The sequence below is a fragment of the Lepidochelys kempii genome, chromosome 1, assembly GCF_965140285.1.
Source record: "Lepidochelys kempii isolate rLepKem1 chromosome 1, rLepKem1.hap1, whole genome shotgun sequence".
NCBI lineage: Eukaryota > Metazoa > Chordata > Testudines > Cheloniidae > Lepidochelys > Lepidochelys kempii.
In genome coordinates, this window is record NC_136380.1 from 269,890,282 (window position 1) to 269,909,834 (window position 19,553).

Here is a 19,553-nt window from a genome sequence, read left to right on the forward strand (position 1 = left end):
TCATGAAACGTCTTGTTTCATAGAATATACTCTTGCCTTCATGTAACTCGGAATTGGTGGTGAACCATCTGGTTTTTAACTTGCTCATCTGGCCTGTGGCGCGTGGACTCTCACAGCTGCAGATTAACTTTACCAACAATCTGCCCCTTGCTTGAAACTTCTAACAGTTCCTGCAGCTGCAGGGGAAAATGAAACAATCTCTGCATTGGTAATCAGCTGTTTGGTGGGTTTTGTTTTTCTTGGAAAACATATCCAGTCTCTAATGATGTTTCTCACCCACAACAGCGGGTACAGTAAACAACTGCTGAGAAAGAACACCTCAGTTTTTACCCTTTTATCACCTGAAAATAGAAAGAACTCAAGGCCCAAAATTTGAAGACAATGCTTCAAATTCTCCTGCCTTCCAAATGAGTGTCTTCTGACTGAACAAACACCGTGTGGCATTTCCAGTGCCCGTTGATCTGAGAAAAATTTTCTAAATGGTGTTCAAAAAACAAAGGGGCAATCTCTCAGCTCATGCTTATTTTGCATTAGTATTTTACTACTGTTTAATCGTTACTTTTAAATTAGTTTGGAACTGTCAGTTATAGTGTTGCCAGTTATTGTCTTGCAAAATCACAGACTGCATGTGAGTTTATTCCCATAGTGTTAGCTATGCTCTCCATAAAGAGAGAGAGAAGGATGTACACCATATCCTTGTATAAATATAAATGTCCTGAATTTGGTTGGTTTTAGTGAATATTTCTAGACACTAATATGGGGGTTTTGCCAAATACAAACCTAATTGATAAGAATGGGAGAGCTAGGATTTCACTGCTGAAATCGTCTTGTTTCAGTGTAGTACAAAATACTAAGGCCTAGCTGAGGATTGTAGAAACTGCAATTTGGTTTCCAGCTCTCAGTAATTTATATGCTAGTTGCTCTTCAAAGGAGAACTGCAAGTACAGACCAAAACTTGCAGCATGAGTACTTTGGTCTAGCAATGCTACTAATGCCAGTAGGCACTAGTGGGAGACTATCAACTGAAAGTGAGGCCTCCTGGATTCTGTTCACAGCTGTGACCCTCATTTGTGTTGTGACCTTGAGCAAGTTGCTTCTCTGTGCCTCAAGTTCCCCATCTATAAAACAGGGCTGATACCTACATTTGTAAAGCGCTTTGTGGTCAGTGGATAAATGGCACTGAGTAAGTGCAACATGTTACTGTTGTTGTAGCTTCACTCATTCCTAGGGTTGCCAACCCTCAAAGATTGTCCCGGAGCTTCCAGGAATTAAAGATTAATCTTTAATTAAAGATTATGTCATGTGAGGAAACATCCAGGAATATGTCCAGCCAAAATTTGCCACCCTACTGGTTGGGTAACAAATTGCTCCAACATTCAGAATTTAACTTCTTAGATTTTGTAGTCCTGTAGCTTGATATCTGTGGTCCTTACCTTTTGTTTGGATTGGATAGTGCCTGGTATATCAGAATAACAAACATACAGTGTATGACTTCTGAAATTCTTAGAGATCAGCAAACCATATGAAGTGCCACTTGAATTATTGATGTAACACCATCCTACAATACTGATAGAAATGAAATCGCATGGGATTGCATCTGCATTACAATCACCTTTTTGAAATAAGAAAAGCAGTACTTGTGGCACCTTAGAGACTAACCAATTTATTTGAGCATAAGCTTTCGTGAGCCACAGCTCACTTCATCGGATGCTGTAGCTCACGAAAGCTCATGCTCAAATAAATTGGTTAGTCTCTAAGGTGCCACAAGTCCTCCTTTTCTTTTTGCGAATACAGACTAACACAGCTGCTACTCTGAAACCTGTCTTTTTGAAATAGGAAATGAAGCAATAAACCTTTCAAAGAGAAATGTTGCAACCTTATTTCAAATATCATTAACAAGTATGCAGCAATGTAATAAACACAGCTAAGGTTTTTAAGGTAAATCACTCAGTGTCTGGTCTTTTACTACTGTTCTGCATATGATGTCACCAGAACTTCAGCTTGATACTGTTTGTTCTCTGTGTTAAATACCTGCTTATCTATGATTTATTTTCATTTTATCTCTCCTTTAACTCCCCATTGTAATGGAAAACCTACATTGATAATAGACATAGTGCCAGCTGATAACAGCTAGGCCGGTGGCAAGCCAGGACTGCTACTATAGAGATATATTTAAAAAAGAAAAGGAAACTGTAAACACAAACTGTGCAAAAGCATCTTTGCACGCCTGTCATCTTTTCCTCATTTTGTTTGCTGCACCACATTCTTGGAATTGGTATTAAGTTTTGGCCCTGATCCTGCAAGCTGCTCTGTCTAGGTTCATTCCTCCACCCACATGGAGCTCCATTGACTTCACTGGAGCTCATCACAAGTCTATCACAAGGATTATCATCTCTGTGTTGTTGGGTGACAGCTTGCAGGCCTGGGGCTCAGATTGTAAATTCTTTGGTGCCTTTTGTACATGTTTGTACAGGATCTAGCACAATTGGACTGTAATGCAAATAATTCCACATTCCATTTTATTAGCCAGTATCTTAAATATTCATATTCCTGTATTTTTTTTCTGACTCGCATAAGACTGGGGATTCAGTATTTCACATTTATTTAGCACTTTTCTTTTTGAGGGATCCCATAACAATTAAAGGATTAAAATATCAGATGAGATAGCTGGGTGTGGGGGTTGGTTGTGAGAATTCTCATATTTTTGACTTTGGAAAAAATGAGAATTAATGGCATTCTAGTGTGATTGGATTCATTCAATCCCTGTGCTATCATATCATCATGTTGAGGGGTATGTATGCATATATTTGTGTGTCTGCATGTGTTTCAGGACTGAAATCTTATTTTACAAAGGTTATATTTCTTCTATACAGTAGACTTACTAGCTAAAGAAATCTGATTGTAGTTAATTTTAGTTCTTTTTTTAGATTTAATAAGGCAGATTCTCAATAGTTTACTTTTTTCTTTTCAAAGTAATACTATTTCCTATTACATTTTTGTCTTTATTAAAAGCATGAAAAAATTAGTGTTCATCTCTTGACAAATGTTCCTAAAAACCATTTGAGTTTACTGCACATGTGTATACCGTATTCACAAATGAGCCAATAAAATTGATGAATATGGATATAGAGTATTAACCACACTCCAGTTCCTTCAATAGCTGACAGCTGTCACTTTCAGTATGGGCTCTGTTGCTTTCCAGAGTTTCTAGACAGGGAGACTAGTGCTTATTTATAGATTAGCATTTACACATCATTCTATCCAATTCTAAATTCAATTTCACACAAATTAATCTCTAAATACCAATAGACTTTAGAGCAGTATAAAGTGATATTTTTTGTAGGAAATTTGGCTTGAAGTTGATCTTTGCTATTTGTTTGTGAGTACATAGTGTAACATGTAATTTTATCTGCAGAGCAAAGCAGCTGGAAAGAAAACGAAAGTTTACCATATTGCCAAGGAGATCATGAGCTCGGAGAAAGTGTAGGTGTTAATGCTAAACTCAAAATACTTATTCAGTTTATTTTAATTCTGCAGTTCAAATGTAATTATTTGCTTTTTATTACTTTTCTAACAGATTTGTGGATGTGCTAAAGCTCTTGCACATTGTAAGTATCTAATAAAATTTTTTATGTTCTTTGTTCTCTTAAATTTCAGCATTTAAACAGTATTGTACTGAAGTGTATTTTCTTTAATATTTCCTCATTTAAAACACTGAATAAACCTAATTAGGCAGTAGTATAAAAAAAACCTAAATTGCTGGAATTTTTCCCTAACAAGTATAGTGGGTAAATGTGTGGTAGTATCCCCCTTGATGCTCATGCAAAACTTCCATTTAAACTATTGGGATTTTGGATTAAATATTAGAATATGCCCCTAACTATAGCTCCTTATTTGTTAATGAACTATCTGGTTGTTTGGCAAGAATAATTCTTTCTCCATAAATAGTAGTATGAAAATTTTTGAATAAAAAACCTTTTAAAATTATTGTTTTTTTACCAACTTGAATATGTACAATGTATGTAAAAATATTTTACCTGATTCTTAGATAATCTGTTTAAATCTGGGCTTTTGTACTGCAGTCATCGTCGTACTGTATGTTTTGAGCTATAACTCTTTACAGGTATGCATTTTGCATTCCTTGCTGTTATGGGAGCATATACAATACCAATGTCCACTAATGGAAAGGTGCAAATTAATATTTAGTCAAGTATATTTGGTACGTTGGTATCAAACCCTTGATCTTGTATGCTAATTACACAATAAGCAGGTATTCTGTTAGCTACTGTAGAAGATGCTAGAACTAGCAAATGAGGAGTTTGGCTTTCCTGGGCATGTGATTTTGCTGTCTAATACATTAGAAGACATACAGCAAAGGTATTGGAAATGGATTGTATAAACAGAACTACTAAGTTGAGAGTACACAATTTTTTTACATCACAAGAGTGTACTGATAAAGTTTATAAGAAATCATATTTTTTCTCATGTACTGATTTTCAGTTTTCTTCACTCTACCTCTCCTGAGTAGTTTTTCCCCAGGAAGGAGAGAGAGTTCTAAATATTAAACATTTCTGCTTTTACCTAATGAGTCTCTTATGCAGCGCGTTCTGCCAGATTGGAAACAAGGATACGTTTTTTCTGTGCCTGTAAAACAGACCTCCTCTCTAACACAGGAAACGAAAATATTACTACACCACCTGTTGATTTTTGTTATATTTTTGAGTGATTGTTTTCTGAGTCTGCTAGGGCTTGAACTTTAAAAGACTGTGTCGGATAGTAATGGCAAATTTATAGTTTACAACCAGCATTGTACTTAGTCCAGGCACCAACCATCTTAAATACCTGTTTGGGGAATTGAGCATAAGGCACTATGAAGAGAGTGTGTTTAAATAGCAAAGTTATACGTTTTTAATTAGTTGCTAGCTGTAAAGTAAACTGCATGGCAGAATGTTCTCAAATGAATGAGGACTCTTGTTGGCTCAGGGACAAATATCAGAACATAAAGGCAGTGCAGTGTAGTGGAGAGGATGCTGACCTGAGTCTCAAATCTGGGATCTAGTCTCTCCTCTGCCATTGATCTGTTGTGACCTTAGGCAATCAGTTCAGCTCTCTCTGTGTTTGTCTGTTTAGATCATAAGCTCTTTGAGGCTGGGACTGTGTATGCTGCCTATCATTAAAAGGAAAATCACCATCCCTATTGGCAGAGTTTATGGAAACCCAGTGTTGTGTTTAAATGTAACAGTACTCCCAGGGAATCTGACTATCCACAAGAATGATGCAAAGCCACTTAAAAGACAATTATGAAAGTGAGGTTCTATGTGGAAAGTAACTTTGCAGCACTGCCATTGTGGGATTTCACTTTTATTGTGTCCCAGTAGTTTTTGTCTCACTTGTTTAGCTTGCTGACTGCCAGCCAAGCAACTCAGCTTGGGCTCCCAAAGTGACGCCTGGGCCCTTTTCACCCTGTGCTTCATCACCTGTAATAAAGGTTCTGCAGGCCAAATGAGGCTGTGTGTTTCTTCAGCTGCAGCTACTTGGAGTTGAGTAAGCAATTCTGTGGATGGTGTGTACAGAGTGGAGGAATATTTAGCTCACTCAGTCTTAGCAACATTGGCTCTGCAGCACTAACAGGAGTAAAGAGCAGTAAACTCTTATTTTTGTCACTGAAATCAACAAGTATAATGCTGACTACACCCAGGGAGCAGATCTGAGTGAGAAGGTGCCATTTTACACACCCATTTTTAAGAGCACTTGAAGTGAAAGTTAAGGTAATTGAGGATGCGGATATAGGTGGAGGCTGGCTATACATAACCAAGTCTAATTTTGCTTGCATTTTGTTGATTATATTAACTAAATTGCTTTAGATGAAACAACTCTCCCAAGCACTCAAAGAGCCCATCTGAAGGTTGTGGGGTTTTTTTATTTAATGAGAAGAACAAAAAATAAATACTTAAGACACAGTGTTTGATCATATAGAAAATGTTTTGGTTTGGGATCAGTTATATAATATCATGAATTTAATGTAAGCATTGTGTTGGCTATAAAGGTGCTGATTGAGATACTGGCCTTCAATTTTGCACAATGAAGTTTGCCAAAATGTGTAGAGTCAGTGGAGTTGCTCCGGACTGAATGACCCATTTAATTGTAATCCTGTCTCCTCGCTCCTTCTTTGAAGGATGAAATTCTATTAAAGTGCAGAAACTTCACTCTCAGGAGCTGCAAAAAACAAAATACTTAAACCAAAACAGTGTGCAGCTTGGGGTCAGTTTATGGCTGGCCTGTGGAGGGGTACACTCTAGCCCGGGGAGGACGCAAGGTACTTCCATAGAAGACAACTCTCATCTGGCTGCAAAGCATTATGGAGCCCAAGGAACAAGCAAGTTGTCCACCACTGGCTGAAATGTTCCATACCCCAAAAGGTCAGAGGGCCTACACACCCTTTACCGTATGCATTTGTGAGCCAGCACCCTTTCCCACCCTCCAGTATCCAGGAGGTATTACATATTGCAAAGGCCAAATGGCTCTCTCCACACCACTCAGTAGGTGTATGGGTGTGCCCCCTTACTAGTGCCCTCCAGCTCTCAAAGCCTCATTTAGCCTTCTGAGTTTTAGAGTGAACAAAATTAAAAAGTTAACATTAGGGGTCTTCCATTTGTTGAATTTCTGTCCGCGTTTTGTCTGCTAGAGTCTCTGGGTTATATGCCAGTATAATGCGTTAGATACTCTCTGTAGAACAGGGAGTGTGTCTTCCAGGGTGCTTGTACAATGCCTCGCACGACAGTGACTGATGGAGGTCTTTGCATGCTACTGTAATATAAATAAACTGTTTGCTACTGGTGAGTTATAAGAGCTAGGAGCTGGTAAAAAGAAAACTGGCAGCCCATCAGCAAACATTAAATCAGCATTTTTTTAATGGCAGATCTAGCATGTCACCTGCTGTGAGCTTGATGGATGTTGAGTTTAGAGCATGCTAGCTAAGCAGGGCTTGCACACGCCATTTGTAATTTGAGCTTTCACTAAGCCAAAGTGAATTAATGCTCATGACCCTAGTTTTCCTTTAAGATTTACACAAGGCTATAATAGATTATGCTGCAGGGTCAAGATTGTCATAAGTGATTTTCAGTGCCTCGCTCTGTGGGGGCCCAACTTGAGACATGGCAAACGGGTGCCTGATTTTCAGAAAGTGCTGAGCCATCGATCTTCTGTAAATTGGGTCTCTTTAAAGTATTTCAGGTTGGGCACTCAGTCACGAGTCACTTGGCCTTTATCTTGTACACAACAGGAAAAATTCAAGGTGTCTCATCTTCCAGCTCCTAACACGTGCATGCATGAAAAGGCGTCTTGAAATGTTGACATGTTTGACAGGTTACATACAGGAACAAATTTTCAAAAAGTGGCCACTGATTTTGTTTGTTTGCAGACTGTGTGTTTAGGCACAGAACTACAGAGCTACAGTGACTGCATATGCAAGTGGTAGAAGCCAGTTGAATCTGGCTGAAAATTGGAACCATAGATAGGGAAATAGCTGCTTCTCATACATGTAAGTAATGCACAAATGCATCCTGACAATATGTAGGATTTATTTTAAATTCTCTAATTCAGTATGCAGCATAGGCTAGCTCAGTAGCCCTGAACCACTTTTTGGTGGAGTTTCCCTCCTGTGAAGAATTGGCAGAGGAGTGTTACCTCTTTTTATCCCCATCAGCCATGCTCACATATGTTAGCTGCCATTTCTTCTTCTTCTGTTCATATTCTCTCTTTTCCTTTTCTGCCTCTGGTTGGTGTATCTCTGCCTCCCACTTCCCCCTCCTTCCCTCTTTTTACGGTCTCTGTGACTCCCAGTCAACAAAAGGCTACAGACTGCTTAGAATAGGGGCATCTACTTGGTTGCACTTAAGGCCAGATGCATATGCTCTTGCAATGTAGCTGAGTGCTGGGAACAGAGGAGAGAAGCTTGGGCCTGTGGGTTGCTGCCTGGGCCTGTAGCCCCATCCCTATGAGTTGCTCCTATGTCCATTTGCGTTAGGGGCCACTGCTATAGCAGGAAGCCAAGGCAGGTGGCTTTCCAAGAGCCGCCCACTGCATTACCCACAGCAACAAGCACATTTGTATTTTGAGAGGTGTGGATCTGAGGTCAAGCAACTTTATCTCCGCTGGTGCACTCTCGCTGAGCTAAAATGGGGCCATGTTCACCAGGGAACTCTGGGTTAGCTTGTTGCTGTTTTTGCAGCATATTTACACTGTAAAAATACTTCATTCTCTTAGAAATCTAAAGATTAGACTCAGACTTCACAATGTAAACTAAATTGCAGTCAAATACTACAAGGAAGCAATCATAATAGATCTGGGGGAGCAGAATGGTGTACAGCAGTAAGCACAAGGCTGGGAGCGAGGAACTCCCATGCTCTAATCCTAGCTCTGGCCGTGATTTGTTGTGTGGCCTTGGTCAGTTCTCGGAACCTCTCTGCCTCAGTTTCTCTGTCTGTAAAAAATAAATAGTAATATTTACCTTCCTGCCAGATGCGAGGTGAGGATGCCAGTACAGCTCTCTAAACTACTGGAGTGCTTTAGAATTGCTGAATGGCCGTGCCAGATCTGGTCGAGACATTTAATAATGAATTACAGCTGTAGCTAGATTACAAAGAAATGTTAATGAAATAAGTTGGTCTGGCAGGGAGCACTGGTGGGTTATCTAGTCCGTTCTCTGCATTAGGATATTGTGAACATCTCCCCAGTCAGATAATTGACTATGTTGTAAAAATTAAGTATCTTATGCTATTAAAGACCTGTGAATTATTGTACTAGTCATGAAAACGACATAGAATTACTTGTCAGCTTTCTAGGACTGATGAGGTAATTTGTGTACTTGAAAAACCGTACAATCAACGTGTATTGACTTCATTATAAAGTATCACTGATATAGTTAAGCGTATGTATTGACCTTTTGTATTAAATATGTGTTTGCAAGATCTATTACATCTATGTCCCATGCAGTCGTACTTGCAGTTTGCCATGTTGTGGCAGCGTGGCCCTTTCCTAGAATGTGAAAGTTGGGGGGGGGGGGGTGTGTGTGTGCCTTGAAGAATGTGCAAATGCAAAAAAATTCCTGACACCAAACTGATATTTGAGCTCTTTGGATTTGTACTTAAGCAGGAATTGCACATAAACTGAAAGATGTTTCTGCTGATGGTGTGTTAATGTATGATAAGAAGTATGCGACTACAAACCAGGGTGAACATGTGAATGGAGCCCAAGCAAAAGGATGCCAGGATCAGCATTAAATTATGCAGTTATCTGTCTTTTTTTTTTAAATTGCAATTTTTAAAAAAAGACTATTTCTCTTTTCTGACACATCTTGCTTAAACAATGTCTGTCTCTCTCCCTGTGCAGTCAAAAAGCTGTCTCATCCATGCTTTTCTGAATAGTGGAATGTTAATTTCACAAATTTTAAATGAACAATATATGTGCAACTGTACAGAAATCTGAAGCCCATATGGGCTCAGGCCAGCAGTTTAGTGAAAGTTCAGCATGTGGTTAAGGTGGATCTGAAATTGGGTCCACATCTTTTCCCTTGTTCCCCAGGCTAACACAAAGTTATGGGGTCATTTGTTGTGGCCTTGCACTTGCAACACTCTAGTGAGAGGGATGCAAGTCACTGTGACACAAGGCCTTTCTGGGAGAGAAGAAGGGTTTCTGTTGATGAAATAGCGGTGACCCTATTATGAATCATTTGTCAAGTTCCACAGTTGCCTAATTAGCTGAGGAAATAGTGTCAAAGGATTTTTGACTCCATAGTAGCTCAGACATTGCTACAAACTGCTGGCAAGGATGTAGTTTAAAAAACAAAAACAAAAGGGCAAGCCCACTCATGCGTTTGTTAGGAGTGTCTTGCCAGACATTAACAGAAAAATGAAGTATTTGTAAGTAATTTAACACTTACTGGAGTAACTGAGCTCCCTCAGGAGCCACTGGTTACTCTACTGGATAGTGACACTTGAAGCAATCTGTAATAGATATGGATGCCATTGTGTAACACATTCTGGTGACAACCAGATGTGCCTTCATCTCAAAGTAGGGAAATGAAGGTCATCTCTTTTGTGTACACAATGAAAGGAGACGCAAGAAAATTACAGTTGGACCAGAATATAACAACATAAAGTTGGATCCTGCAAACAGCATTGCATGAAGCAGTTTGAGCATCTGGGCCATTGTTATTTATTTACTTCTTTGAAAAAATCATCCTGTTGAACTGCATGTCAACATACCTTTTTTGTTCTCACACATACACACGCACACACAATATTTATATGCTTGTCACATCATGTAAAACTTCTGTTTTGTCACAAATGGTACTATTCAATTGAGTAAATGTCTCATTTTAAAAAGTGAATATTTTAGCTTTTTTTAAAAATACAGCATGAGTAGAATTCAGTTTTTTATTTGAGAAGTGTTTTTAAATACAAAGTGTGATTCTTAAAAATTCGCTTTAATGTTGCTGCTGCATTGCTTCAAACAGAACACGTTGCCTATGGCAGCTAGGGTGATGGCCTTTGAACAGTTCAGTGCAGGAGGAGGCTTTAGCAATGTTTATGTTCTGGTATAACTATAAAATCTGTGAGTGTAATGCGGATTATTTCAATGTGATCGCATGTGATACTGATCACTGAGTGCCAAGTATACATACATATGTTAACTTTTAACAGTGATGTTAAGGAAGTTGGCCATGTTTTTCTATTTAGTAGTGAACAGATTAGCTTTAGAGGGAAGCAGGCAAGTGCATTTAATTAACCTCACTGTAATTCTTGAATTACTGCTCTTCTTTTAGGAAAAAATTATCCTTGTACTGAATGACATGCATTTTTTTTGGAGTGAAGTTTCATTTTTCTCTCTTTTTATATTCTGTTTATTTAACTATATTAAAAATGCAGCCATTATGGGCTCTCGCTACACAGATACAATATTAATGAATTTCATAATCAGAGGACCAATAGTTATGAACATAGACAGTCACGGCATTCTCCTATCTATTTCACTCTTCTCCCTCCTATCCCCACCCTCACTCCTCAGGCTTATGCTGTCTGCCTTCAAATCTTTTTAACTTCAGCTCAAGATAAACCTCAGGAGGGTTACTTCAAAAGAGCTGCCAGGTCATAAATAAATTTTTAATATTGTTATTGTAACCAATGCACAGTGCATGTTCAATAACAGTGATTTGATAATTCCCAAGAAATCTGAACCTTTTCTCCTTCTCATTTTTGTTTCATTTAGCAGTCTGGTTTGTCACCATTTGTAGGTTTAATTTGATTTGCCTTGTATCTCCTATATTACCTCTCTTTCCTCTCTGCAGTAGTTCATCTGTTGACTTATTAGGGACTGGGCTGACAATCAAGTATCTTGACTGGCTGTTATTTCGATGATGAAGTCACATAGTATGATCCAAAGCTCACTGGAGTTAATGATGACCTCAGTGGGCATTGGATCATCCCAGAGAGAGCACCAGGGTCTCCTGTGGCCAAATACATGCCAGAGTCTTCATATGCTAAAACAGTAACTTAAATAAATGGTGTTTAAAACTGACTCCCTACTCCTCTTCCAGTGTCTTGTCAGGAAGGAGCTTCTTCTGCCGATTGCATTGTATACAAACAAGCTTTCATGCACTGTGCCTTGCAATGTTCAGATAACCTATGCCAGAGGACAAAGCAAGAATTTTATGTTGTTTTGGGGAAAAGACTCCATCCAAGGCTGAGCTACAAACAGTGAGATCCAGCATTTACTAGTCTCATGCTGGCTTATGTATTAGACTCAGTAACTGTCTGCTCTTGCTAAGTGTACCAGTTACAAGTACTAAACACAATGTATTTTGCCCAACGTTCTTCAGAAGTCCTGTATTTGGGCTGTATTAGTCATTGCAATTCCTTGTATCATTTCAGCATTAAGCAGTGCTCAAAAGCAGTGTTTCCCAAACTGTGGGTCCTGACTCACCAGTGGGTCATAGGAAGATTCTGAATGAGTCATGGGCCCAGAGCAGAGGGGAGGCCTGGGGGTGGGGGTGTTGGAGAGCAAGCCCACCCCGCATTCACCCCACAGCAGCGGCTCCTGTCCCAAGAGACTGGGCCTGGCTCTGCACTCCAGGTGTTTCAACCTGGCACACGGGGTCACAACGCCACTTGGGTTTTGGCCTGGTCACCCCTCCATTATGATAGCCAGGCAGCCGGTGCCTCTTCTCTACAGCAAGTTGGGTTGTGATACCAGATTGGAGGGTGCTGCTGCAGGTGGTCTGTGCCTCCTCGGCAGAGCAAGGAGGAGGCTGTGGAGGGGAAGGAGACTGCTGTATGATTTTTGGTGATCCCCTCTCCACAGGAATTTGGGCCCTAGGCACGTACTTAGTTTGCCTATGCATTAATCCAGCCTTGGTTTGGACAAGCAGTACCCCATGTGACAGCAGTACCCCATGTGACAACTTTTTCTTAATACAATACTGTTTTTATGAAGTTTAATACAAAATCTATCCTACTGTTGCACCGTTACAGGATTTAAAAATAGTAAATGGGGGTTTCTGTATAATATATGTATAGTGGTGGGTTGCAAAAAACAGCCACAAAATTCAGTTGGTAGGTCATCTTCGTAAAATGTTTGGAAACCATTGCCCTAAGGTCAGGAAACCCCATAGATGCAGCTGATAGTAAGCTATGTGACACTTGTCTGCACAGATGATGTGTGAAAGAGCATTTCCATATGAATAAGGCCATCTGCTTTGTTTTTTGTTTTTTTTTTAAAAAAAACTTTAATGCGGTAGTTCCGGACCTTTCCTTTCTACTCCCTGCCCAAAAACCACCTGCAGTTTCTTGCCACAAACTACTGAATCCCAGCCTTTTGTGACCCATGGAACCATGCGATTGGAGCTTGTGGGGATATTGCTGGGAGATGGTGACAGGGACGTTTGGGTGGATGGGCCTAGAGAGGTTAACTGAGAGAGCTGGTATGGATGGCTGTGACGTGTCCTCTCACCCTCCTCCACCCCAGCAGCACTCGCCTCCAGGGGAGAGTTGTTCTGGGAGGCTATAGGAGCCTAGTGCCTGTAGTTCAGATTTTCCTCCCTGTGACATCCTAGACATTGACTTAGCTCATATCCTATAGAGTTATTCAGCAGTTTAAGTAAGGTACACGGGTGTTACAAGATTTTTAAAAATTGTGTAAGTTTCATTGTAAGTGGTGGAAAAGGTACTCGGGACCCATGGGTGAAATCCTGGCCCCATTGAAGTCAATGTCAAAATTCTCATTGACTTCAGTGGGGCCAGGTTTTTCACCCTATATGTTCAGTGAGGACCAAATAAACATGATAGCCTGGTCTGTTCGGGAGGCTTTTGTAGCATAGAGAATGTACCACCTTCTGGGATGAGTGATCAGTGTTCCCAGCGTAGGTAAATATTGATTGTACCAAACTATTTATGATATTAAAAAAAGAACAAACAAGAAAAACCTGACCGCTCTAGTGTCATTTGGTTGGTTTTCTCTTAGGCCTGGCTTACACTACAAAGTGAGGCTGACGTAAGTTGTCTTGTTGAGTCGACAGAGTTGTGCATGTGTCTACATTCAAACTTGTCTTCTGCCAACGTTGGCATCCTGTTACGGTGACACAGTAAAACCACCTCCCTGAATGGCACTGAGCCATGGTCGATGTACTGTGGTCAATGCAGAACAAGCGTAGACACTGCACAACCTACATTGATGCTAACAGTCCTCCAGCAGCTGCCCCACTGTGCCCCATAGTGACCACTCTGGGGGTCATAGAGACTGTAAGCCACCCGTCATCATCCCTCCCCCCCCACCCTAAAACCACCTGCATATGTTCGAAAGGGCTTTTTCCTGATCGTCCCACTTGGTGAGCACACCGAACAGCTCTCCTTTGTTATGTGCAACTGCCCAACCCACTCTGTTGGCTACACATTCTAGACGCACTCCTGCCTGGAGCAGACAGGAGAAATTGAATCTCTTGGGCCTGTGGGGAGAAGGGCCTCTGCAGGCACAGCTACGGATCAGCTGTAGAAACATTGACCGCTACGAAAAGATTGCACAGAGGGTGGATACAGGTGAAAGAGGACGACAGGGATCAGCAGCAGTGACACATGAAAATGAAGGAACCTGCAACAGGCACACCACGAGACCTGGGGAGCCAACAGTCAGTCTGGTGCTGAGCCACAGACCTGCTGCTTTTACCATCCTTGCATGCCATCCTTGTCGGAGACCCCCACCGCCATCCTCAGACCAGCGTGGCTGCCTCGGAGGAGTATGTGAAAGATACCCCTGCTGTGTACAGTGAGGAGGAGGGACACGTGGCAGGTGCTCCAGCCATGCAGTGAGCCAGAATCTCTTTGAGACTCCATCTCATTCTAGTCCTGCCAGCCAAGCATGGATGACCCTGATCTAGGGGCAGGAACCTTGGGTAAGTGTGTGCATGCATTCACCCTTAAACCTGAAAATGGCACCCGACCCAGCCCCATGTTGGCAGGATGGAGATACTTGCTTTCCATTTTCTTCCTAGGAGAAGAGAGAGAGATACAACAAACAGTGGTAGAGTTATCATCTGCTTTTCATTCCCCTGTAGGGTTAAGCCGGGGGAGAGGGTGGGAGACAGATGTGAAGCAGCTTGTTTATGTACACAGGGATGTCCCTTGTATCCTCCTGAGAGTTGTTGTTGAGATCTTTCACGGAGGAACTCCGCAATCCTTTCCTGAAGGTTTCTGGAGATGGCTGCCTTATTTCTTCCTCCTCTGTAGGACACTGTCCCATTCCACTCCACTATGACGATCACTGCAGTAAACAGGCTAGTGGCGTATGGGTCCAGTGGCTTGGGGATGCCCAGCAGCAGCTATGCTGTGTGCCTTTGTTATCCTCAGGAATGAGATATCGGCTAAAATCACCACCGCCTGTGGAAAAGAGTGCTAGTATTCAGTGCATTGCCCTGTACTTGTGGGCCGATTTTTTTTTATTTTTTATGCAACTGAATAATTCCCTCCTCCTCTTCCCCCCAGCAGGCCATAGTCACCATGGGTGTGGCAGCTAGGCAACAGTGCTGCGCAGAGGCATTCAAACCTGAAGTGTCAATAAGCAGGTCTGATTTTACAATGTTATGGGAATAAATTCAGCACTCCCCTCCCTTATCTTTCACTTTTTGTTGTGATTATAAATACAATGATATCTGTCTGTTTTTTTTGTTGCTGCTCCTTTTAGCCTTGAGGGGTTCCCCCTCCACACCTGCGGCATGCCTGATCCGAAAGAGAAGAAAGAAGCGGACGAGGGAGAACATGTTCTGCAAGATCCTGAAAGCCAGTGCTTCACTGGATCTTGATCAGAAGGCCTGGAGGGTGAATATAGCAGACAGCCTGGAGAAGGAAAGTGCAGACAGGAGAAAGTCCCAGCAGGAAAAGGAGCGGGAGATGCACCAGGGCATAATGGGGGTTCTCAGTCAGCGAACACAAATGCTGCCAACTTCTTGACCGATGGGTCCAACGATCCTGGGCTCACCTTCCTTTGCAGTCAGTGAGGAATTAATTATATTTTCGCAGCTCCTTACCCCAACTCCCTCCAAACTTTCCACATGACATCATGGGCCACATCCCTATCCCTGCCACCCCACGCCAGGGGACAGTAAGGAAAATCACAGCTTCGTATGGCTGGTGTATGTTTGACAGAAATGGACTGAACTGGACATGAATGTTTTTCTAGCCTTCTAATTTTAAAGTTCTGTTCCATTTATTTTATAAGTTTGCATTGTATCATTTTTAACTGCACAATAGTCTTTGCACTGTTTTTCTTATGCAATAAATTTTTATTTTTTGGAAATAATTTGATCTTTATTACTTGATAACATATACTGCAGAATGCCTAGTGCTACGGAAAGCACCATTAATTGTAATTGAACCAGGATTTCAACATCACCAATAGTAATCCGCTGGTCAGGAAAGAATGTCTCTGTTTGCAGCTTTCTGAACAAGCCTGTGTTCTTAAAGATGCAAGTGTCACACACCTTCCCTGACCTGCCCACATTGATATCGGTGAAATGTCCCCCAGTGATTCACCAATACTTTCATAACCATGGAAAAGTAGCCCTTTCTGTGGATGTATTCTGGCACCAGCCCACCTTCCTACAAATGGGGATATACATGCTGTCTGTCGCCCCACCACAGTTCGGGAACCCCATTGCTGCAAATCCATTCACTGTTTCCTGCGCATTGCTGAGAGTCACAGTCCTGTGTAGCAGGAAACAATGGCCCCATACACTTGCAGGACAATGGCCCCCACTGTAGATTTTCCAGCTTCAAAATGATTTCCCACTGACCAATAGGAGTCTGGCATTGCAAGCTTCCACAGTGTGATCACAGCAATTGACTTGCTTCTCAACTGTCAATGCAGCTCTCATTCTGATGTCCATGCACTGGAGGGCTAGTTCAAACTCAGCACATGGACCCAGGAATGTGACTTTTGCGTCCAAAAGTTCTGGCGGCACTGGGAATAACTCCCCTTGTTGACAGGCCCTGAGTTAAAGCCACACAGTAACATAAAACAGATGGTACCATCTCACCCTCTGTAATGGGTAACGCTCCACAGCATTTCTGCAAGGGAAATACTGTCATATGTATTGTTGCCGGAAGGCCAGTCTCTCAGTGAGGGTTGTTTTTTTTCTCTTTGTACTCCAACAGGATTTCCGGGATGCAGTGGCACATGCTTCCAGGCAGCTAGGAAAGCCAGTGATTGAGGAAAGGATCCTGAATCAGATCCTGTACTACCTACCTCAGCTGTATGAACTTAATCAGGACCTCCTCAGAGAATTAGAAGAGAGACTGTCTCACTGGTAATGATCAATAAGAGTGCAATTTTTTTCCATGGTTTTAATATTTAACTGTGGAGTAAAGTGAATTTTACATTCAGCAGAAGTTTGCTCTTTTGTAATCTATATGCTTTTTAGACTCCAGAGCTGACTTCTGAGCCTAAGGACCTAATTTTCAAATGAGGACACCTTAACTGGGCATCTAAATTCCACATTTAGATGCTGGAATTGACATTTGGGTGCATTAATTGTACATATGCATGTAAATGCCTATTTGATCAACCGGATTTTGGACCAAAGCTAAGTTCTTCAAAAATAGAAGCCTAAAGTTAAGCTTCTTTGAATCTGCATTTGGGCATCGAAGTAAGTGGCCTGATTTTTTGAAAGTGCCAAACATTCACACTTCCATTGGCCTCAATCTGGTGCCTAAATGTGAATCCAGGAGCCTGATTTTAGGTTCCTATTTTTGAACATTTTGGCCATAGGCACATGACTAAATTGTGAGTGTTTTGAAAATTGAGTTCCCTATTTCACTTTGCAGGATGAGATACCAGCACATCAATGCTTATCTCATTTGGAGAGGAGAAGCTAAGAATTTACAGCAACAACAAAATTAACCTGCACATTTTGGTTTGCCTAGTGAGATCAGCACTAGCTCAGTGGTTGACAACTTGCAGCCCTTCAGGGTAATCCGCTGGCGGGCCACCAGACAGTTTGTTTACATTTGCACAGCCGCCCGCAGCTCCCAGTGGCCGTGGTTTGCCATTCCTGGCCAATGGGAGCTCGGGAAGCGGCGTGGGCCGCAGGGAAGTGCTGGGATTTGCGGGCAGCCGTGCAAATGTAAACAAACTGTCTGGTGGCCAGCCAGCGGATTACCCTGACGGGCTGCTTGCAGCCCATGAGTTGCAGGTTGCCCACCACTGCACTAGCTGTTTAATAAGCCTTCTTTTTAATCCACTACTGAGCTCCGAAAGTGACTGAGAATGTTAGCTTTGCTGGTTTCTAAATCATAGATTTATTTTTATGTAGCTATGTGCTGTTTTAATTACTTTGTTCTCTTTTTCAGGATTGATTATCAAAGAATCGCTGATATATTTGTGAAAAAAGGACCCTACTTAAAGATGTATTCAACTTATATCAAAGAATTTGATAAGAATGTTGCGCTGCTAGATGAACAATGCAAGAAGAACCCTAGTTTTGCTGCTGTGGTTAAAGACTTTGAGGTATCATCTTCTTTTGCAAGAGAGATCTTACTTTCTCGTTTCTTATCTCTGGTGCTCTTTTGTAAGGCTGCAAAGATTTAGTTTTTCCTCTTTGTTTCTAGGTCCCAGTTGGGGACCAGTGGGTAGGACGAAGGAGAATTTAACCACTGTGGCCTACGTTTGCAAAAATGACTAGTGGTTTTGGGTGTCCAATTGGAGACATATCAAAGGGACTTGATTTTCAGAAGGCTCAGCACTTTCTAATAATAAGGCCTCTTTAGTGTGGTTTAAGATGGACAGCCAAAATCATTAGTCGCTTCTAAAAGTTTAAGTGTCTGGGTCAAATTATGCACTGACTTCTACCATTGTAAACTCATTGATTTGATTGGGGTTGCAGAGTAAAAATGAGGGCAGAATGTAGTTCTTCAAGTCCTGTGTTTGGTTTGGAATGGAAACCTGGGAAAGCGAATTTCTTGAGCTGCAAACCTGAAAATAAAACAAACCAATTCCTCTTCCAAAATGCCCTCAAACTGAGCACATGCAATAATCCTGCAAAAGCCAAGTACCCCTGCCAGCCTCTCACTTTATTCCCTGGAAAACCGATCAGAGAAGAGGTGTGAACTCTAAACATGCAATCCAGAATAAACATCACTGAGCACTTGTGAGGGTTATTCATTATTTTGACAGAGATTAATTCAGTAATGAATGAATTTTTGAGACTGACATAGTAAACAACTGCTGAGCTCAGTACTGTTGTAGTTCCTTTCCAGCAGAGAAATCATAACTTAGCCATAGCTATCTTCTGGTCACAGAGGGCCTGTTTCTCACCAAGCCCCACTAGGTGAGCGCGCACAAATGTAAGCCTGCTTTGCATGGCCAGCATCAGGTGCTTCCAGGCATTGCTCGATGTGTTGGGTGTGTGCGTGGCTAGATAAGCTACTTGGGAAGCTACAGGGGGAAGGAGGCTAAAGTGTGGAGGAGAAGAGAGTAAAGAAATGTAGGAGAGAGAAAAACAAGACAGCAATTACCAAAGAAAGAGATAAAACCTATCCCTGTTAGTGAAGGTGCTTCTTGTCAGTGTTCCTCATGTACGAGTAGCATTAATAAATGATTTTCAGGCGATTCGAACTGGAAGAAGTGATGAGAGGGCCAAATCACCCAACCTATGATGATTAAAACATAGAATCATAGAATATCAGGGTTGGAAGGGACCCCAGAAGGTCATCTAGTCCAACCCCCTGCTCGAAGCAGGACCAATTCCCAGTTAAATCATCCCAGCCAGGGCTTTGTCAAGCCTGACCTTAAAAACCTCTAAGGAAGGAGATTCAACCACCTCCCTAGGTAACGCATTCCAGTGTTTCACCACCCTCTTAGTGAAAAAGTTTTTCCTAATATCCAATCTAAACCTCCCCACTGCAACTTGATGTTGGAGCATGACCCTTTAAAAAGGTTTATCTCTCTGTTGTGTCTTTGGGCTTTGTACCACTTAAAGAGACTTCTGTAATGAATGCTGCAGCCTTCCC

The 19,553-nt window shown here is 41.5% G+C and overlaps 1 protein-coding gene across 2 annotated transcripts in view; it reads left to right on the forward strand.

Moving 5' to 3' along the window:
• Positions 1–19,553, forward strand: part of FGD6 (FYVE, RhoGEF and PH domain containing 6) — a 103,956-nt gene that overhangs the window by 38,701 nt on the left and 45,702 nt on the right. For both annotated transcript variants that reach the window (XM_073327515.2, XM_073327514.2), the window contains exons 4-7: positions 3,416–3,483; positions 3,578–3,608; positions 16,701–16,852; positions 17,895–18,051. In XM_073327515.2, coding sequence (XP_073183616.2) covers positions 3,416–3,483; positions 3,578–3,608; positions 16,701–16,852; positions 17,895–18,051 — 408 coding nt within the window. The remainder of the gene's footprint in view (positions 1–3,415; positions 3,484–3,577; positions 3,609–16,700; positions 16,853–17,894; positions 18,052–19,553) is intronic.